The 22,806-nt window shown below is 48.4% G+C and overlaps 1 protein-coding gene across 3 annotated transcripts in view; it reads right to left on the reverse strand.

Moving 5' to 3' along the window:
• Positions 1–22,806, reverse strand: part of ClC-a (chloride channel protein 2) — a 152,464-nt gene that overhangs the window by 19,171 nt on the left and 110,487 nt on the right. For all 3 annotated transcript variants that reach the window (XM_075681263.1, XM_075681264.1, XM_075681265.1), the window contains 11 exons: positions 22,412–22,537; positions 18,662–18,746; positions 18,447–18,548; positions 16,881–16,965; positions 9,807–10,026; positions 9,129–9,239; positions 7,441–7,538; positions 6,560–6,675; positions 5,998–6,134; positions 3,341–3,531; positions 1,301–1,415 (listed from right to left, as the gene is read on the reverse strand). In XM_075681263.1, the coding sequence (XP_075537378.1) occupies positions 1,301–1,415; positions 3,341–3,531; positions 5,998–6,134; positions 6,560–6,675; positions 7,441–7,538; positions 9,129–9,239; positions 9,807–10,026; positions 16,881–16,965; positions 18,447–18,548; positions 18,662–18,746; positions 22,412–22,537 (1,386 nt within the window). The remainder of the gene's footprint in view (positions 1–1,300; positions 1,416–3,340; positions 3,532–5,997; positions 6,135–6,559; positions 6,676–7,440; positions 7,539–9,128; positions 9,240–9,806; positions 10,027–16,880; positions 16,966–18,446; positions 18,549–18,661; positions 18,747–22,411; positions 22,538–22,806) is intronic.

The following is a 22,806-nucleotide window of genomic DNA, read 5'->3' on the forward strand; positions in this document are numbered from 1 at the left end:
CCATTTCCAGTGCCTCACTACCTATCGTAAACTGCTGTTCTCTTCCGAGACTGTTAAACATTACTTTAGTTTTCTGCAGATTAATTTTTAGACCCACCCTTCGGCTTTGCCTCTCCAGGTCAGTGAGCATGCATTGCAGTTGGTCCCCTGAGTTACTAAGCAAGGCAATATCATCAGCGAATCGCAAGTTACTAAGGTATTCTCCGTTAACCCTTATCCCCAATTCTTCCCAATCCAGGTCTCTGAATACCTCCTGTAAACACGCTGTGAATAGCATTGAAGAGATGGTATCTCCCTGCCTGACGCCTTTCTTTATTGGGATTTTGTTTCTTTCTTTATGGAGGACTATGGTGGCTGTGGAGCTGCAATGAATATCTTTCAGTATTTTTACATACGGCTCGTCTACACCCTGATTCCGCAATGCCTCCATGACCGCTGAGGTTTCGACTGAATCAAACGCTTTCTCGTAATCAATGAAAGCTATATATAAAGGTTGGTTATACTCCGCACATTTTTCTATCACCTGATTGATAGTGTGAATATGGTCTATTGTTGAACAGCCTTTACGGAATCCTGCCTGGCCCTTTGGTTGACGGAAGTCGAAGGTGTTCCTGATTCTATCTGCAATTACCTTAGTAAATACTTTGTATGCAATGGACAGTAAGCTGATCGGTCTATAATTTTTCAAGTTTTTGGTGTCCTCTTTCTTATGGATTAGTATTATGTTAGCGTTTTTCCAAGATTCCGGTACGCTCGAAGTCATGAGGCATTGCGTATACAGGGTGGCCAGTTTCTCTAGAACAATCTGCCCACCATCCTTCAACAAATCTGCTGTTACCTGATCCTCCACAGCTGCCTCCCCCCTTTGCATAGCTCCCAAGGCTTTCTTTACTTCTTCCGGCGTTACCTGTGGGATTTCGAATTCCTCTAGACTATTCTCTCTTCCATTATCGTCGTGGGTACCACTGGTACTGTATAAATCTCTATAGAACTCCTCAGCCACTTGAACTATCTCATCCATATTACTAATGATGCGTTAAGAGACAAAGCCGGCAATATCATTAGTAATATGTGGATCCAACAGCCACTAAAAAAAATATATATTTCTCCTGACAATGCTTATCCAAATTTATTTCTGTAATTTACTCGCCGATTTTAATGGCCTCGTGAACGTTGCCCTCCTCCCCCATCCCTCTACTCCTATATACATTCTGAACTTTCCTCAACAAAAAAATTCAGACTGATTTTTTTTTAACATAACCCAAAAAGTGCATACATAAAGTTCTTATGACGTGCATACCTTGAGATGTTATTGTTGAGTATGGAGACTGCATGCCATAATCTTTGAGGATTGACTTTTTAGGTGACTTTGGTGTCAACGGAGGAGAAGGAGGTGGTGAAGATTTTGGGGAAGGCTGCAATAATAATGAGAAAAAGAAAGAAGCATACTAAAGTTTTGCTGTAAAACACATCATGATGTAATTGGCACAAAAAGCGGCAGTGTGGGGATGGTCCAAGAAAAGTATAACCTTCCTTACATAGTGGCAGTCCATTGTATGCTATTTCAAAGCACTTGAGTAAAGAAACAGATTTTGAAAGCAAATTCTCATCTGTTATAAGGGTTCTCTTCTACATTCAGAAGAAAAAAAGCTAACGTTGCAAACAATTCTACAGGTATGCAATGAAACCAACGAACTTATTGAGCAGAACTTCAGCAGAGAGAACTTATATGCAAACTCAGTGAAATACGTCAAGAGCAGCACCAGCGGATAGCAAATCTCTAAAGGCCAGCAAAGATTTTCAAATGCAATCTGTAGCTAATTCCGATGTCTCCACTGAGATTACTCAAGTGTGCAGACGTTTACACAAAAACTGTTAGAAACATCATGAAAACTCTGCTGTCTGCAGCAATGTAGCCTCTTTTCCTTCCCCATCCTTTTCCCCAGTACAGAGTACTGTCAGTATTCGTTTATGAGGCCCCTGTTTACTTTGACTATAAGTGTGTGTTGCATGTGAATAATTTTACAGCCCTTGAAGTGAGACAGAAATACCATCAGGTTATTTATTTTTGTAGAAACGTGTTCATAATTAGTCTTCCTGTCAAAAGCTAACATCGACTAGTGCTCTGTGTGCCCTGCCCAAACTTGTGCAATTCCATATATTTCATTGTGGGCTTTTCATTTAGCTCCGCCAACACAACATGTTTACATGACGTGACATGACATCAAAATACAAAATATTTTTCTATTTTGATGCTCATATGTTTTACTCTCATGTTTGCCTCTTGACCGATTTCTGCCTTTAAGTTGAGATTATATTACACTGTCTTGTACTACATATCCAGCTTTTCCTGTTTCTTATACATAATTTTTTTTCAGTGCACCACAAGCAATGCCTCGGCTGTGTTACGAAGTGCGTGTCCACGTGCCCCTCTCGGTCTTGCCGCCTACCGTCACCAGGGCGTGCAATAGGAGAGGGCGTGCAGCCCTCTCCTATTGTCCCGAGTCGCCCAACGGTTCCTCACATGAACGCCGGCGCACGGCAACGGATAGAGCGGTGAGGTGGATGCGGGAAGCGCCAGAGTGGTTTGGAATTCGGGTGGCACGTACGTGCACAGGGAATCAGCTGCAGATGCAGTCGGAAACCCAAGTTCTCCAGACCGGAATCCTCAGAAAGTAGACCGACACGCGGTGCGAATCTGCCATTGTCGTCGGCAGTGAGGAAACAGCAGCCCAACGCTTCTTTGGATCGGAATCTCGACCCGCACTCCAATTTCAACCAATGGTCATAGTGCCACTCACTGACGTTACGTCCGCCTCAGGAACCGCCCAGTATCGTTGCGTCGATCGTGATGCTGCTATCGGTGCTAGCCAACAAACTTTCTCGAAAGCGTTGCAGGGCCCCTTTAAAATCTGACGCTGCCACGTGAACCTACCACGATAGAGGTGAACCCGGACAGGTCAATAAAGAAGCGCGCCCAAAGTCCTCTTAACGATGACGCTGTAAAACTTTCATACTGAGCCAGCTAGTGAATTTCAATGCAGCGAGGCAAGGAAGTTTGAATGTACACGGCATTCGAGTAGAATAAATAATTGCCCTACTCGTTGATAGTTATTTAGTGGGAAGTGTGGCACTGAGGCACTCGTTCGAGTCCGTTTTCATATTGCGTGTTTTGTTGTCCGCATTCATCATTATTGGCACCGGCAAGCAGGCTTCACCGTACGCACGTGCACCACGCGGCGAAGCGCACACGGCGGCAGAGCGGTGCAAGAGAAAATAAGCTTATTTACAAATAAGGCGCGAAAGTATCGGGAAGCAATGGATAAAGGGGTTGACGAACCCTTCCGCTGTTGGTGACGGGGACGACCTCGAAGCGCGATTGTCGACGCTGCTCCATGGGGCTCTTCCGCGAAGTGAGGTCCATGGACCGGCGCCGGGCCACCTCCTGGAGCCGCCGCCAGCGGCCCAGCTGCAGCTCCATCAGCCGCAGAAGCTCCAGCCGAGGAATAGAGCCCAGTAGGATCATGGAGTCTGCACAAGTGCGACAGAATAATTTTACTCGAAAGCAAGCAGCTAAAAACTCGAGAATGGATTTTCCCCATCCGCTCTACATCCCTTACGCTGTCGTCGTCATACCTCTGTCGTCGTCCTCAAACTACCTCCTCGCTGTCACCACACGGCGAATAAAAAGAAAGCGCTCGCCCGCCATTGCCAGTGATATCGGGAGGCCCCTGCGCGGATGTGGGCAGCTGAGATCCTAATGTGATATCAATAGAGCTATCGAGCAATTAGATCGAGAGTTTTGCCGAGAGTTTCGTCGAGAGTTTCGCTCGGAGCTTTGTGAACTACCATGATCCGGAGAGATGTGACGTCCGTGCGTACTCTTCGGAGGCCATATTAATACTGTAACGAACGAAGACGACATCTGCGCACCCCAAAGAAGTTGCCACTGAAAAGATAGCGCTGTCAGCGGTGAGAGCTCATTGCGCTCGTGTAGTAAATGGTACCCGAGTCGAAGGAATCGTTGATGCCTAGCAGATCTTGTTTTTTTCTCGTTCGTACTGTTGCGGTTCAGCCACTTATCTAAGAGATATAATTTGTTTCCAATGGGCCAAAATACGGCAGCTAAATTTTGCGACTCGGTGCCCGCGGCACTTGTGTTCTAGTGACAAAAAAAAAAAAAGTCACGATTTCACCCGAAAGGCGAAGCAGTGACAGCAACAGCAAAATATTATACAGCTGCACAAGGTTCGTAGCTTTATACTCACTTACTAATGAAATTAAGAAGCGTAGTGTCACGCGCCGCACAGGAAAACATGATGTCACTCGATGACCGCGAGCACTCGCTGTCACAACACTGACGTGACAAAGAGCGCAGGCAGAGGGGGCGAACACATTGTGGTACCTCTCGCTTCAACGTATCTCTGATACTTGAGATTACACGGCCTACAACAGTAGGCGCGCGGAAAGACAGCACACGTGATGCCACCAGCCATCTCGCCTCGCCCAAGCTTTGCACCCGTCGCAGATTACCTCCAAGACAGGGCACGCGGGCTGCCTATGCGCTTAGGGCAAGGACAGCCAGTGCAGGAGACGTCACCTGGCCCCCTGGAGCGCTCGTGATCACGTTACCGCGCGCTCACTCCGCCCCCTCCTCTTGCGCGCGTTTCGTCACATGACCAAAATTGGGCGCGCGGGAAGACGGCGCGCATCAAACCGCCATCCTTCTCGTCTCACCCTCGCACCCACAGCACACGGCGCGATATGATCTTATAGCACTTGTACAGTATACGAAACATCAAGGCCACGCCGAACATTCGCCTGGAGTGTCCCAATAATTGCTATCGCAATAACAGAAAGCAAAGAAAAACATTCGCATGATCTTCTGTGCTGTCTCTCAGCGACGGCTCGTGAACCGGACCGCAGTGGCGCGAGACACTTATGCGGATTTCTGCAACATATATAGCCCTCAACTTAGGCCTCACCAGAGGAGGTGGAACTATTTTGTAAATAAGCGTTTATTTGCAATCATCACAACGAACGTGCAACCGACGCAACACGCACCCGCACACTATGCATTCACACCAATGTGTCCATCTTGCACGGACAGCCATCGGTATAGCTGCGCAAGTCGGGGGCAGATCGCTCATTTTATATGCTCGCACTCGCTCATACGTGCGCGCATGTGCCAGAGTGAGACCAAGAACAAGGTTTCTGTATGTTCAAAAAGAAGAGCTCACGTAAATTTCAGAGATTATTAAAGACATGCATGTTTACAAGAATATATACAAGGTGTCACAGCTAACTTTAGCGAGAGTTTAAAAATATGCGAATGCCACGTAGCTGGACAGAACTAAGGGAATGTTACTCGCGGTCGCTTGGAGATACACGGATTATTATTTTTTTCATTCTACCTAATTAAACAGTTCTTCCTAATTGATTAATCGATGAACCCCAAATATCCTCAAATAGTGCCTCGGGCGGCCAGTCGCGCGGCAATTTTTCGTGTATTCACGGGCTTCTTTCACGCTCGGAGAAACACTTCGATGTAGCACGCAATGAGCAGCAGAAAGCTGTATCCGGAGTTTTTCATGTCGCTCTACAATTTTCTCATTGACACTTTTCATCTTATATTTGAGAAGTTGATCAATTAATTAAGTAAAATGATCTAATTAGGTTAAATGAAGAAATATGAGTATCTAGAAGCGACGGCAAACAACATTACCTTGGTTCTGTCCAGCTACGTGGCATTCGCATATTTTTAAACTCTGGCTAAAGTTAGCTGGGACAGCCTGTCAGTGTAGCGGTATACATATAAGTACATCCACCCATGCTTGTGGCTGCTGCTGCTGGCTGCGAATGTTTCTTTCTCAGGGTTCATACACAGCCGCACATATGTTCCGCTATAGAAGGTCAGGCAATTCGCTACAATATGAGCGCGACGTCGAAAGCTGCGAGTTGGAGCGCGCGCTGGGACTACAGGCACACGCCACTCACCGGGCGACTCGACGAGCGGAAAACAGTTCAGGCGCTTGTTGGTGCGCAGCAGGTGTTTGAGGTCCTTGTAGGTGGCGCCCTGCCAGATGAAGACCACGTCGCGCACCATGATGTCCTCCACGTAGATGCTGTGGGCCCTGTGTAACGGCGATCACCGAGCAGACAAAAGGGAGATGCACACGTGTGTTTCGCTGCACGCGACATGACAGCGGACCGGCGAATAGCACATCTGCGGGAAGCGGTATCACGATGATCCCTTCGCCAATCGTTCCGCAAGGTTTGCCGCGCGGGTGCGCGTTCAAGACCCGGGACCTGCTGATTTTTCGGCGATGTTATGCAAAAGCGAAAATCCTACGTACCCCACACAGGAGGTGCCGATAACTCAAGTTAGTGAGCGCTCCGCATACCTTTCTGACTGCGTTACAGCTTTACAGGACGGTCAGCATCTACCAACAATAATGATGCAAAGATCATCATAAACACCGCTTGCGCCGCTGTAAGCTTCCAATTCTACAGGCACCTTTGACGGTAGAGCTGCGTCAATGTAACCAACAAAACTCACTCGGAAGACGTAGACAGGATAGGCGGTAGGTATGGCAGCTTCTTCAGTTTGATGATCAAATCATACACTGAAGGCTGAAGCATCTGGGACACAGCGTTCGCAATCAGCACCGCTATCTGAAATAGAACAGAACGCTGGCTTTAACACGGCGCAAGGCGATGTGCAAACACATCGCTATCGAAGTGTACCTTTGTGACAGTGCGTTTATGATGGCACCCCCACCATTCACTCGTCAGGTGATGGACACTATAGGAGAAATGCGGCCAAAATGTCTTCAAAAGTTCCTTAAGCATTGTTGCTCGTATACGATCGTCCAAAAAGATAACCTTCCCCGAGGACATTCAGGAAGTGTTGAGCGCAATCGGTAGCGTTTATGAAACTGCGAATTTCCTGCCCCTTGATGCTCGCCCTGCTCAGCTACGTTCTTGCTCACTCAAGCGTTGCGCGCCTGCACCAAACGTAGAAAAGCGCGCTGCCACCTTGTCGCGGCACTGCATGGCGCGAAAAGCTGAACGCAATGAGCTCCCTTTGTCACTTTCTCTGCGCGCAGTGTCAGTTGAACTCGTCTTTAGCGCGCACTTCTCTTACAACTGTGCCGCAGCCATGCGCAGCGGGAGTGGAGCGGAACCTCTTGCTGACAACGCCGGCACTCAGCGCCACAAGGGTCAGGACGACCTTACATAGTGCTCTTACACGGTGATCTTTACTGTCGACTGTCAGCTCACACAAGTGCGTATAGCTGGGTCATATACCAGGTGAAACAGGCCATCGGGACAACGCACGTGCTTCGACCACGGCACGCGTTTACTTTTAACAGTTAAAACGTGCTTCACGAGCCCGATGTCACCCAACTGCGGAGCAAGAAACGTATGCAAACTGACCATGACTGGGAGTATGTGCGACATCTGTCCCGTCATCTCGAACGCGATGACAGCGGTCGATATGGTACGTGTGGCGGCCCCGGCCATGGCTGCGGCGCCTGTAAGGGCGAAGAGAACGAGACAGCGTCAAAGCCGAGACTGGTCTAGACAGCTAGGTCAGACGAAGCACCAATTAACGGAGGGACGGCGAAACAAATACAACAATCGCTTTGAAATATACCACTGATTTGTGAGTAGGACCTCTTGTCAAGCCCTCGTAAACACTGTAAAAATTATACGTAAAGTGCGCATTCATTGATCAAATTTGTTCGCTTTAAAGCGTCCCTCACCAGGCCCCATAGAAAATTTTGGTTATAAGCTGGATGTTGTTACGTGTCCTTCTAGGAAGCGTTCTGCCGCAAAAGTTTTTGAAGTCGGCTCCATTAATAGCCGAGATAGAAATATTTCAGTGCCGCGAACCCGCGACTTCAAAGGCGAGCTCCGCTGCATCGCGAGACACTCGCCCCGTCTATAGCTTCCGCAAGCGAAATTCCTTCCCTGCGTTCTCCCATGCCGGACCTCGAGGACCGCGTGACATACGTCACGGGTCCCGCCTTCACTTTTTTTCTCGTTTTTTTTTTTTCGGCGATGCGCACTTTCGCTGGCGGCGTTGCGCGCCAGCTATTATCGTTTCGCGCAGCGCATGATTTAGCGCGCAGTTCACAAGGGCATATGACTAGCGGTATAATTCAGTACCACACGAATACTGAGGCAGAAAAAGTGGATCGCAGAGCATGACAGGAACACGGTAGAAAATGCATAGTTTCGGTGCCTGCGCACGTGACCGCACAACCGTGGGAACAAGCATATACGAAGCATATACCTCTCGCTTCGGTGCGAGTAAAGCAAAAAAACACGCAGACAATACGTTTGCGTGTTTTATAATTTCTCTAAACATCAACTCGTCAATTCAAGCAACAGATCACACAAATAACAGATGGCGCCTTGAATAATTCTCGAAGTCACGTGTCACCACGAGCGACGTCACACTGCGGGCTCGAGTGCGTAGGCGCAGGGATGCGAGTACGTCACCTTCCGGCTTGGAGCGCGATTATCGCGAGGAGATGGAAAAACGGCGTTCGGTATGAAATTTCAGACCTTTCCGCGACGCGTAGCGATGTACTTCTTTGCAGACACGATCATTATCACGCAATGTATGCTCTGCGCTTGTCAGCTGAATACGGCCAGACCTGGTGAGGGGCCCTTTAAGTGTTCTAACGGATGCAGTTTATAGAACTGAGATATCTGTTTTTGGTGCACAGGTACGGATTTCTAAACTTCGTGCTTCATTTTTTTTTGTTAATCTGACTATTCCTAAGCAATGTTTGCCAAAACAACAAGGCCCTAAATCAAAATTCTGCTTTCTATACAGTCACTATATAATCGAAATTACTCTTTCAAACGCAACAAAGTTTACTCAAATTGGTCCTGTTGTTGTCTGATAGAAGCACTTCTGTGTTTTACAAGCATTTGAATAGGCGACATCGGAGTTGGCCGAGAGCTAAAGGCTTCTACTCCAGCGACATACCCACGAAAAAGCGCAAGCGAAACCGCAAGGTGTACACTGCGTTTTGCTACGCTATCTTCCCGAACGCCAAGCGCTCAGCCAACCTTTCTGCCATGGGTGGCGGTGACACGGTGACTCTTACCTGCGACAGCATAGCCGCCAGGGATGACCTTGTTGATGTTGTCGCCCATGCGTATACCTTCCGGAAAAAGGACAGCCATCGTTTCTCCAACGAGCCTGCCGAAAGCGGCGCCTGAAAAAGGCCGTTGAGCGGACGCCATTTTATGAGTCGGTGGCATAGAACGACGAGCGTGTACGACGAAAAGATGCCGCCCTCAACGCATCCAGGCAAATATTTTCGTAACACATAACGCACGGGCATACCGGTAAGATATAGCAGGGACTACAAATGATAAGATTGAAACATAAGGTGAGATTATACACGGCACACCGGCTGCGAAATGAACGAAATACGCACGCAAAAGCAATAAGGTTACGTGATATAGTATGCACACGTTACTGATGTCCGCAAAGAAAACCCAGACGCACGGGCCTTGCCTGCCAGCGACGCCGAAAGCAGCCACATTGTGTTTTGGGAACTCGCAAGCACTTCCTGCCAAATTCCTCAGGTCTACGCTACGCGACAGCTCGGTCATTCCTTCACGTACACTGTTCGCAAGAACACACCGAGGCGCCTCGTTCCACAATCGTTATGGCCGATTTGTATACTCCAGCTTATAGTAAGTGCCATATTTCTTTCTTTTCGTTTTAAGCAACAGATCCCGCCACGTGCAGGCGCATGCAAGGCAGCCGTGCTCACCCATCTTGAAGACGGGTATGAAGAGGCCCAGCGGCACGGGTATGGTGGCGGCCAACGCGGTCATCCACAGGTTCATGAAGATGAACAGGCTGAGCGTGAGGAAGACGCGGCCCTTGGTGGTGCCCCAGTGGTTGACCACCATGTGTTCGTCAACGCCCAGGTCACTCGAGGTCCACGTGAAATTTGTGAACAGGTCGTGCACCGCCTCGTGCGTTGTTAGCTGTGAAAGCACGCGTAATCATCTGTATATACACTGAAGCTCTTGAACAGAAGCCAGTGTAATACAGCAGCACGACAAGGCAGAGGCGCACGCATACAACGTACACTAGAGCGGGGTTTCGAAATGTTTAGAGCGTGTATACGTCAAACTAGGCATCTACATACAGGCGACGTACAAATTCACATTCTAAACGACATTTCACGGATACTGACATTGGCATGGCTAACACATGCATAGCACTTCTCAGAAAGTGAGCTGCGTCGACTACCTGTCGTTCTGGTTTTATTGCGTTAGCAACTATATGAACACTCCAGGCGAATTTCTGGCATCGGCGTCGCCGTGATGTTCGGTATAAAGTGCAAGTGCGATAACATCGCGGACGCACGCCGTATGCTGTAGGTACGAGGGAAAGCTTGCGAGGGTGAGTCGAAAAGGGTGATGGCTTGGTGCGGCGGCGTCTCCTCGCGCGCGCAAGGGAGGCAGGCGGGTTGGGTGCGCGCCGACTTTACGCGCGCGCGCAAAAGGGGTGGAGAGATGTGCGCCCATCTCTGCTTCCACCCCGGCCATGGCTGCCCATGGCGCGGTCGGGCGCGTCCTATCTCCTAGGTAATCTGCAGTGGGTTCGAACACTAACCCACCCGAGATAGCTGATGGCTTCGTGTGCGCTGTGTTCTCGCGCGCCTATAGTTCGCGTTTATGCGAGAGGCTGCACTAAGAGGAATTCGCTCATCACGCCAGCGTTCTGACAGCGGATGTCCGCGGTCATCGAGCGAGATGTGTTAATCTCACTGTGTAAGCCTGTGCGCGATTGACTTCGTGCTTGTTAATTTTGTTAGGAAGCGAAGGTTTACAGCGTTTTTACAGCTAATAAAACTATTAACAGCTAATAAAACTATTAAGCGTACTGCGTATAGCTGTCTAATAATTTGCTATATCAATCGATGCTTCGCCTTTCGGGCGAAATATCATGAGCAGAGCTGAGCTGGCGAAACATGAGCAGAGATGGCTGGAGCCTTCATGTGCGCTGTCTTTTCGTAATCATGGTGCTGGAACACGTGTAATGTCAAATTTCGGAGACGCGTTGAAGCGAGACAGCACGATACGTTCACTCCACTCTGGTTGCGCTCTTCGTCACACCAGCGATGTGACGAGTGTTCGCGGTCATCGAGTGAGATTTGTTCATGCTTTCCAGTGCGCGCGTAACCCCATGCTTGCCAATTTAATTAGTAAGTGAACGTTGACTGCAACTGAGACGGCCGACAAAACTACGAACCTTACTTCATGTAGCTGTCTACTACTTTGCTATCGCTATAAATGCTTCGCCTTTTGGGCGAAACCGCGATTTCGCATTCCGCTCCAATCGGAGATTGGCTGATACCTGCTCTTATAGTACAGCGTTCGACGCCCACATCGGAATGCGACCGCCGCGACCGGGATCAAACGCACGATCTCGAGCTCAGCCACTGGGCTACCGCGGTACGTAACAAAGAGTAAAGAAAACAATTCTAAGAAAATTGCTGCTACAATGTAATTTCTCCTGTAGATTAAAACTCTGGTACCAGAGTTTGACAACCGGTAACCGCGAATAATGCATAAGCTTCCAATTTTGGTTTTCACAGAGGCGTTATACTACGCTTTTATTTACTTTCATTTCCCCAAAATTAAAAGCCACTCGTATCGCTTAAAGAACAGAATGCCCCCCCCCCCCCTTAAAAATAAAAAGTGATAGGCGACTCTGAAGTTTGACTTAGATTTTTTTTTTTTTTTAGTGACACCCGCGCCTCGGCGTTGTTCTTTAGGTTAAACGAGAGAACGTCTTTCCCCTGGCACGATATGCGGGCGAGGAGGAAGCGCAGCGCGCGCCGCCTAGCGGGGCGTAGCCCCATGGCAAGCGGCGCTCGAAGCGCACCTTACGCGCTCTCTCCACTGCTGACGTCAGAGCATTTAACGAGCGCGCGCGCAGCTTTTGCGAGCAAGCGAGCGAGTAGGTGAGTGCCGGGAGAGAAGCGAGATAGGAGGGAGTGACGTCGCATCCGCTCTGCTAGGCAGATGCTCAGTCTATGCCAGGCAACTGTTTTCCTTTATTTAGCCGCTTAGCCATCATGCCACCTTCTTGTGTGACGTCATTACTTCCGCTTTCTACTTCCGGGTTTCCAGGAATTTCGCCAAGTCGTGCTCACGTAGAGAGTCTAACGTCTACGATTCTGTGCTCTGGTGTGAGGTAATCAGTGATTCCTAATGAATGTAGTTATTTCAGACACTTCAGTAACTCAACTTGTAACTGAAGTTATGTTCTGATATCATATCCATAACAAAAGCCCATGAACTTTGTACTGCGCTTTTTTTTCCTGTTTTCTTTTTTCTGATCTATTTTGAATTTCGTCCCCGGTCGTCTCAGGAAGTGAAACGGAAGTGCAGCGCAAGAAACAAGAGTGTCACCCGATGCTCGTGCCACTAAAAAGAAAAGAAAGGATGAAGCTGCAATAAACGAACAGTGCGGCAGTGAGCGTATATTTTAACGCTCCCACGTATATTTTTGCCATGTACAGGAGGCGCGCCGCCGGTTGGCTGTAGACAGCCCGACTTTGGCGCACGAGTTGCCATATATAAGCGATGTCCTCGAACCCCTTGTCACACGCACAGCACTCTGCAGCCACACCTTATCAACCAAGCTATATACGCCGGCGCCAGGCTGCCTTCGGTAGTCGCCAGGCTGGGAAACGAAGGCGCGCCTCATCACCACAAATGCATATGTCATTCAAAAACAGCGGCGCCGTATTCGCTGTGGTGCAGGTTGCTCAAGCGCACACATCCCGCGAAAAAATCTACACCGAGTGCATGCCACGTAGGCCTCTCGTATGCACTCGGCCAAACTGCATCGAACTAACACTCGCTTCGTTTAATCGATGTGACCGCGTCGAGTCGCAAGTCGAGCTGACCCATCTCGACGCGACCGCGTTTAACTGCATCTTGCCAAGCGTGTTGGGCGAGTCAACCCACCTCTTGCAGGTGGGTTGACCGAGTTCGCTTAGACGCCAACTCAGCCTTACCCGATGATAGGTTTACGGCCCAACAAGTCCACTCGACCAGACTTTGTCGCATTCACGTACACGCTGGGACTGTTAAGATTTTTTGAGCTATACTTTTGCCACGTAGTACGTGTGTGCAGATGTCAAGCATTTTGCGACCGGTGCACCTTCCTGTCAGCAGCGCTTTACGTGAGCTCAGACGGCAGAAGCGCAACAGGTTTTTGCTAGATAGTGAGATATTAAAGGACCTCAAAGATGTAAAAGTCTTTTTCTACAAGGGGGTCGTAGCAGAAATGGCCAATAACCTGGCAGGAGAGCAACGAATACCACGCCGCTTTCACTCTCTATTTACGACGACGCTCGCATCGTGCCCCACGATCCTCTTCCCCCCCCCCCTCCTTCCCTATAGTGCTGGAATGAGCGAGCCTTTCAAAGTTTTATTCGATGTTCTTAGAATGATAGATTATGTATCCCGCTACTTGCGCAACTTTCCAGACCCTTCCGCCAACTGCATCCCGTGCGGAGCGCGCCAAACAGCGGCCGCGGGGAGTTATATCCTCCATACATATGCAGTTGGGGTCAACCCGTATACGCGAGCGGACGCGTTATATATATAAGCACGCTCTCGCTAACCGGTTGGATCCGGTGGGCGCAAGCGCTGTCTGGAGCCCGCCGCTGCCGCGCTTTAGAAAAGAGCGCAAGGGGGGTGTAAGGTAGTTATTCGGTCGCCATCACCACCATACCACCAGCAGCCAAACTGCAGGGCGCAATGACATTTCGCAGGATATGTCGTATATATAGCGCAACATCAGGGAGAGGCGAAATCGAATGACAGCCACTCGGGCGTTCGCCAAAGGTATACTACGAACCTCGAATTGTACTTCGGTATACCTCGGTCAGTACTAAAGGGTGTACTGAGTGTACGGGGAGGGACCCAAGGAAAACTGGATTGCGTTCGAGAGAAACACACTTTTTTCATTTAGGAAAAAAAGCACTTAGGTTCCTTCAATATAGTTTCTAACGGAGTCAATACACTTGGCAAACCTTTTCTCCCACCGTTCGAAGCAACTTCGGAGCTTCTCAGGCTTAATATGCTGTTGAGTGGCCCCTGCGAAGTTGTCTTCACCTAGTGCACGTGGTAAACCCCCTTTCTTTATAGAAATTTCTGTTTCCTAAAGAAACAACAAAACAAAATCAGAGAAAGTTCGGTCTAATGAATAGAATGCGTAAGGAACGCCGGCCCATCCCTGAAAGGCTAAATACATAGCCAAATCAGTGTGAGTTGCGGCGCGTTCGTGATGTAGAAACCAGTCAGTCGCATTCCACGATTTTGCACGTTCCACTCCTCGCACATGGCACATAGTCTCTTAATCGCATTAATAACTCAAAGTAAAATTTTTAATTGGCAGCCTGTCCTGGAGGAACAAATTCCCGCTGCACCACTCCACAAACACAAAAGAAAAAAAAAAGAAGTTATCATCATCTCCACAAAAGCCACGTGTCGCTTTTTTTCCGTCTTGGTGAAGAAGACGTATTCAACTGTCTAGAAACTTGCTTTGTTTCGGAGTCATACCCATACACCAGCTTTCGTCACCCGAGGTGACAGAAAAATGGTCTTTAATTGTCATTGTCACGCGCGACCGTGCGCGAGAACTTTGCCGCCGCGACGGTCCCACGGCCTCCGAGGGGCTGGACATTCAGTTTAATGACCCGCCACTCACTTACCAAGAAATCACCTTACACTATCGAAAAGGCGGAATGAAATACCCACTCCCGCACGTCAAACCCGAACGTGCGCAGGCAGCCGCGTTTCGAATGTTGCAAACGGACTCGTATCCATCACGAGGGTTACTAAGTCACTACAACTCAGAAATACCGGCAAATTGCCCAGACTGCCCACAACTTTATTGCTTACTCTCGCACATGCTTTGGCTATGTACCGCGTTACCAGAGGGCCATCTCTCCAGTGAGCCCGAATGGGAAGAAGCGCTCAAAAGCCCGGACCTCAAACTCCAACTCAAGGCCGTCCAGAGGGCCCAAGAACTGGCGGAGCGTCACCACGTTCCCGTCCCGACTTGGGCGTCGCCTACGGTTTCGGCCCAAGGAGCTCCCCGCGTGCGATCTCCAACGGCTTAAACCTCCTCAGGACCTCAATAAAGTTCTTGAGTGATTGACCGTCACTGTCAATGCGATTTTTCATACTTTGGCGCAAATTCAAACAAATGTTCTCTCTCTTGTCTTTTTTTTTTTCTTTTGTCCTTTGTGCCTCATGCTTAATTCTACATTGAAATTCCACTCTGCAGCCACTCCGTGGTCTTTCAATCTCGTAGAGCACGACTGGTTGAAGGTCGGCCGAAATAAGGATGGCCTTTAACGCGCATTTCTACTCTTGGAAGCGATCAAACCACTCAAAGACTCGCGTACGGCGCAGTGCCTCCTCCATAAACGCCCTTTGCAGCATTTTAAGTGTTTATTTGCTATTTTCTGCTATAGGAGGAATAAAAATGTCAAAGCGATTCACTGTCCATTACCGATAGATGTCACGATTTCGCAAAGGCATCGCGGTAACAGTTGGAACAACTGTCACCGCAAACCCGTAAGACATTTTACGATGACGTCGGCTTGGTTGTGTAGAGTCCACCTGCGCCCACCTGGTGGTACAACACGGCAATAGAAAACTCGGCAAGCAGGCTTCGCGCAGCTGGAATGCCGACATTAAAGTGACAGTGGCATTGAAATAACTCAGAAAAGCTAAAAAGCAACGAAGAAAAACGTCCGTGCGTGCAGCTACGGTTCACTCGCAACATTCAGGTAAACGCCGCACACCAGAATGAAAGCAACTTCAATTGAAAAGAAATTGTATTGAAAACTGTCTAAAGAAAATCGCGACTTCAATTTCTAAATACATCGTATTGAGAACTCTCTTTAGAAGAAAATAATTAAGTAGAGTTAATTATGGCACTGTATGAACGAGTGTCATGAGATTGTAAATGCAAAAAAGGATGCCAGTAAAGTCAATAGGAGGTTGGTAAAACTGATAAACAATGTTAACAGACAGTTTTGGAAGAGAGCTGGACTTTTACACCGCAATAACTACGCCCGACAGTATGGGCCGCTGCTGTTGGCCGACATTAAACATGCAAACTAGCCCAGACAGCTGGACTAAGTAAGGTGATAGCGCTGGATTCACACGGATCAAAAATACCACTACCGAATATCCAGCTGGACTACGACCGCGACGACTTTCACTAAGAATCGCGCCCGTACGTGCGACTTCCTTTCTGCAGCACACGACCATCTCCCCCCCCCCCGCCCCCTCCCGTCCTCTCTTTTCACCCGTTTAGAGCGCAGCTCAAGCGCCCGTTCCTGTGGCGAACGTCGGCGTAACCCAGCGCACGAGCGCAGCGAAGAATGAAAGCGCGAACGCGGAGCGCAGTGGGGGTGAAAGACGCGAGGAGGAAAGCGGAGGAGGGTGCAGTGGAGCCGTCAGGCGGAAAGGTGAGGCCGTAACGCGGCGATTAGAAAAACGTGAGGTCATAGTGCGGCGATGATGGCTACGAGATGGCGCTAGAGCAGCGCGCGTCGTCTGGGAGGTCTGTCTGCGGTGGCTGCTGTGAATCGCGCCTACGCGTCACCACGCGCTGCCTCTTATGATCTCCAGATGATCCGCGCCAGCCAATATATCGCGAAATGAAAACACCTGTAGAACTGCGCTCAAATGTCGCATTTGGGAGTATCGTAATCGTCGGTGAATTTACTTTTATTTTCATTCCGCGCTGCATTACCACTCCTACTTCAAAACACATTTATAGAGTGCAGTCTCACCTCTGCAGCCATGAATTGTCCGAGGCCCTCGGGAAACGTGGCCGATGATATGAATACAGTAATGATCAGCGGGTATAGAAACCGGCTGAAAAAGAAAACGAAACCACCCGTTATTTTTTTTAGGTTACGTTCACCTAAAAAAGGAAGGAAGGAAGGAAGGAAGGAAGAAGGTTACGCGCATTAGTGCTTCGTAGAGACAAGCACGAGTATTTCATGATAGAGTGTATATGCGCGACTCAACGAGGACGTAGAAAGAAACATATACACAGAGACTGCGCTTCACTTGTAACTATAAATTTTATTTTTCGCACGCATCGATGTATATATACTGTACGAGCGGAAACAAACGTGACAGAAAAAAAACAAAACAAAAACATGCCGTGGTGCATATCGATGAACCGCACATGTGTGCAAGGCATGGTGAAAACATATACTGCAATGGTCACAAAGATAAACCGAGGAACCGTATCTCCTTTTCAGATAGCGACACTGAAGGCTTGCTCACGCACCTTTCCTGTAATTTTGCTGTTTCGTAGGCTTCCACAATCTCCCTTGTGGAAGCCTACGAAATTGCAAAATTACAGAAAAGGTGCGTGAGCAAGTCTTTAGTGTCGCTATCTGAAAAGGAGATACGGTTCCTCGGTTTATCTTTGTAACCATTGCAGTATATGTTTTCACCATGCCTTGCACAAGTGTACGGTTCATCGGTATGCACCATTGAATGTTTTTTTTTTTTTCGTACAGCGAAGAAAGTACTGGCTGACTTCAATTCTGCAATCATAACATGCCACTAAAATCGTTATTATAGAAAGCTAATAAGTAAAATTTTATTCGTTGAAATTATGCGCGCAAAACAACCCTGTTGTGCCACTTTTCCTTCAACTGTAAGAGTTTCTACGTCGCATGACCTCCGAGATCGGACGGCACGCGTCTCTGAGGCTATGTATTACCGCGTTGACGGAACGCTCGCATTTGACGTGAGCACTGTAGCCATGATGGAGTAATAAGGAAATTTAGTAGTTAAGGAGCATCATTAACGGTCACACGCACAAAATATAAAGTTCGGTTTGTGCACAAGAACAGTGTCACTGACACAAATACGTATATATTGCGTATACATGCGCCTAGTTGCCTCCTCTATAATTAGGAACTGCCTGCTACTGGCGCGCTAATCGGCTGAGTCGTAATTTGGGCCCGTTTTCATGAAAAGATTGCGCGAAAGGAGCAAAAGCAGCTGACCAATGGTAAACAGCGCTAACGATATCGAAAAGCTTTGTGAATTCTGCCCCTGATCTTCTTATTTCCGTCTTATCACCTGCAGCGCAGTCGAAGCTGCGAATGTGGCTTCAATATGGCATCTGTGACGTCACGTGCAAGTCACGGAGAATAGCCCGGTCGCTTACGCATATATACTCAGCGCCTGCGATCTGACATCGTTGTATATTAAAGGAGGCAACGAACTGAGGATCACCATTAACTATCGCTTTCGTACGACAACAACTGGCTCACTCCAACAACACAAGGCGAGGCGGTGAGGTCAGGCCTGAGCGTGAGTGCAATACGTACTTCCTCTGCAGGAAAGCGCTCATGCGCTTGTGTTTTCGGTTGAACAGCACAACCCTCTTGTGCATGTAGACGAACGTGGCGCCCAGCACTCCACAGGCGGCCCTGAAAAGACATCATCATTGGGCAAAAATAATAGCACACAATAAACAAACTTCGTGAGAACAACGCCAGCGGGAGGCGCTAAATTGATACGCTGACGGGTGGTCAAGACTTACCCCATCACAGCGTAAACGACTAGTTCGATGAGATCAAAGGGAAAGTCCATTCGGAAGTTTGTCCTGAATACTGCCGTTATAGTATCTGAAAGGTGTAAAAAAAAAGGAAACACTAACTTCGTGGTGATGTATGTTCCCATCAATTTGGCAATTAAGGACCCAATCAATCAATCAATCAATCAATCAATCAATCAATCAATCAATCAATCAATCAATCAATCAATCAGTCAATCAATCAATCAATCAATGAGATAGCATAAGAACCCGTCCAGAAAGTTCATGTCCGAGGTGCGAGATATATATTAAAGCAACCTGGAATCTATAAGCAAAAAATGCGTACCATAACCAAGTTATTATCGTTATAGCGAGGTTGCATCGTCATTAAACTACGATGAAGATTTTTGCTTTATGCACAGAGACAGGTTTGTCAGGCGAGAAAAGTATCAGGTACTCTCTACTACCGCGTCATTTGTGCCAGAAAAAAATAATAAGCTTTGACATGATTCAACATTTCAACTAGTCTTCAAGTACTCGCGATAAGTGATCACGAAACTCCCCCATAAGCTGTTCCGTAACGAATTTCAGTACCTCCTCGCAAGCGGAACACCTATACATGACGCGTGGAGTCGTTTCTATCACGCTGCTCCTGAAATGTGAACATGTAGTGCGGTTGGCAGAGCATTCAACAGCGAAGCGCTCACGTTAGTCAAGCTATTCAAATAAAAGAAATATATAAAAGAAATTCATGATACGCTTATAAGACCTGCGGTCAGCGGCCTGTCGACCGAGCACTTCAGGTTTTAACATAATATCTTGCACGGTAATTCTTGTCATTTTTTTTTCTCTTTCTTTTCCCCTTTTGAACAGCTTGGTTAATGCTGGCTGGGACACCCTATATAGGCCATAAACCGGGGTTGAAGCCTACCTTAATTCATACTCGAATTTTGCGCGGAAAAGCTAGCGAACCAGGTTTCTGCAAATATTTTCTTTTTTTCAAAAATGCGATCGAACATCATACTGTTCCGAATCCGCCTCAACAAACAATTGAGTATTCAGAAATTCTGAAGCATTTGACGCGAACTTATGTCACTAAGTCAAATTTCCATACTGCCATTGGTTTTGGTTTCGTAGACACGGTGTCGTCGACACAACTCACAACCCACACGAGTGGCAAAACTCCCAAGAAAAGCCAAGCGCGGTTTGCGTGCCTGATTACAGTATTAACTCTTAATTATGATCACGGTACAGCTATAGATCGGTTCTTTGCTGCCCCACGTCATGGACCTGCACGTATACCGTTGCTTTTGAGTTGTTAATGCGGTTCGGATATACATATACACATATATATTGCTGCGTTCTTTGAAACTGGAGCCCTACGTCAAGCAACACGGCTGGTAGAGATTAGGGGCCACCAATCCAATTTAAAAAGCTTGTTCCTTCGCTAAAGAAATCGAACTGCAAGATCGATTACGCGAGAGAGCCGCCTGCGCGGCAGCTACAGCTCATTCACCGTTCACTGGCATTCGAAAATGACGTAAAGCCATTTCCCTCTTAGCGCACTTTACACCGGAAACTACGTATTTCGCGAGCGCAGTGTGCGGCGCCGCCTTGTCGACATCGACGAAGGGACAAGCCTCACGACGCGTTACCCGCATTTTCCAACTGTCAAACAAAACGCGCGTATAATAGCAACGCAATGCGCTCGGCACGACGGTATACGAAGCTAACAGAGAAAATAAGACGCAGCGAGAAACGGCTCGGTTTTTCCGCTACGCTTCCCCGCAACGGTGCGCACGGCCGGTTTTACAAGCACTCACCGCGCTGCAGGGTCGTCGTCACGCGCAGCCAGATACGAGCTGCTGACGCGAGAACGCATGCGAGTACGTCACGCTCGGCAAAGGTCGCAGTGGGCGAATTCATTCGGATGCATACCACAGCACGCAACAACGAGCGTATTGTGAGGCTGACAACTGTGATGCTGCGTTATATACATGTGTATATTCTCAACCACGCAAGAGCGCGTGGCGCGATCGAGCTTTGCTTATGGTCTCGGAAGCATCCAGCTATGAAAGAGACAGGCGGGTGTGGGCCCTCCCTGTGGCGCAGGCGCGCAGAATCTACGCTGCTACAGTCGGCAATTGGAGCTAAAAGGCTCCTTCCGTCTCTTCCAATGCTTTGCGTCGTTTCCACTGCAATCACATCGTTTCCACAGTACACGCGAGTCATAAGGCGCACGCTTGCTTCACGAAGCTGTCAGCCGCCAAGGGCTTTCGAACTGCCACGAACTCATCAATTCTGCAAGCAAGAAACTTTAAAATCCGGGGCAAGATGCGTGCTCCTGCTTTTAGACGACACATGCACAGGCACACACAGCCGTAGTGCTCGTGTTCTGCTGTGTGTTTCGTTAATTCACCGTTCGTTTATCGACTGCGCTCTGGAAAAAAAAAAAAAAAACAGTTGTTTCGAAGGGCCAACTAGTCCGCTCCGATGTCCTTCTGGCATAGGGCGCACGTTGTTTGCTTTGGAAGCCAGCCGGCCTATGCCGCAACGCCTGAGTGACTTAAATAGGTAATAAAAAAACAGTTAAGTTTCTTCCAATTTGCACACCTGAAATTGCGAGTGCGTGAGTTGCCTATTCAGCTATTCAGAACAGACGTATCGAGCGAGCCGCACCGACAACTCGTTTGCTCAGGCGCGGACGCGAAATGTTTCGTTACGCAAAAAAAAAAAGAAAGAAATCTTCCTTAGCAACAAGCGAGTGTGCACTACACTAGGGTCGCACTGCCACGCAGTTCAGGCGAACGTTGTTGCGCGTGTTACGCAGTTTCGCTCACATGGCATGCCAACTATGGAAAGTTAAATTGTTGCCATCTGGGGCTCTTTAGTATGCACCCCCGAAGATACACACACACGAACATTTCTGCATTACACTCCCTCTCGAAATGTGGGTGCCGGAGCCGGGAATCCAACCTGCCACCTCGTAACACCGGCAGCGAAACGCCCAGCAAACCAGTCACACCGGCGGTCCTGCAAAACTTGTCCCGGACCTAGCTCTGCTGATACAAACGAAACAACGGGTTCGCAGGAATACAAGAGTCTAGAAGTGATAACCAGTGTGACCGATCAAGGGAGAAGCCTCAGCCTACGGCCGACGTTTAAGACTTCGATTAAATTCTGGCGTTTTACGTGCCAAAACCCCGATCCGATTACGAGGCACGGCGTAGTGAACAGAAGTCCGAATAAATTCTGACCTCCTAAGGCTCTTTAACGTTCACGTGAATCGCAGTACACCACCAGCGTTTTTCTGCATTTTGCCCCCATCTAAATGCAGCTGCAGCGGCCGGGATCGAATCCGTGACTTTGTGCTCAGGCTTGTGCTTGAACTAGTGGCCTTGTGCAACGCCATAGCCACTCAGCTGAGCTACCGCGTCAAAAAGACAACGGGCAGACAAGTTTTCCTTGGTCGAAACACTTGCTCCAAACTGAGTTTTCCCTACAGCGTGAAAAAAAAAAAAAAAGCGCGACGGAGAAAAAGAATCTTGAAAAAAAAAAATAAACATCCGGTAGTTATCCGGCTACGTTGTCTGTCCTTTACTCAAGTCCTGTGCAATGCGTTTTCTTTTTTTTCCTGCTGCTAGTAGTGGAAGCAATAAGCACATCAAACGCGTATAGGCTTGCGAGGCTTTCTTTTGTTCGACAACCGTTTCTCCCTTCCGACACAGTACGAGCGTATATAAAAGCAGTGCGCACCTTGCTCCTTGAGCCAGACTCCAAGCAGTTGCCAGACGAGGGCGCCGCAGGCGGCGGCGAAGAACCCGCGCCAGTAGTTGCGCACCGCGAAGAACACCGAGGTTACCTCGATGCTAAACAGCACTCCTGCAAGGTTTGTTATCGTTTTCTTTCTTTTTTTCTCGAGAGAACGTGAAAGAAAGAGTGGACTAGAAGCAAAAGGGAGAGCACAGAGATGGCAAACCATTTTAAATACAGGAGGAGATAAGCATTCTTTTGTCAAAAGCTTCCCGGCGATTGGGCGCGCGAGGCCGAAGCAGCACATGCATTTCGAGCCTTGCACAGACACTCACGTGATGTTCTTGGCACACCGAAAGTGAGAACATTCACCTTCCGCATGATTCGCACTATACGTC

The sequence above is a fragment of the Dermacentor variabilis genome, chromosome 2 (assembly GCF_050947875.1).
Source record: "Dermacentor variabilis isolate Ectoservices chromosome 2, ASM5094787v1, whole genome shotgun sequence".
NCBI classification, from domain to species: Eukaryota; Metazoa; Arthropoda; class Arachnida; order Ixodida; family Ixodidae; genus Dermacentor; species Dermacentor variabilis.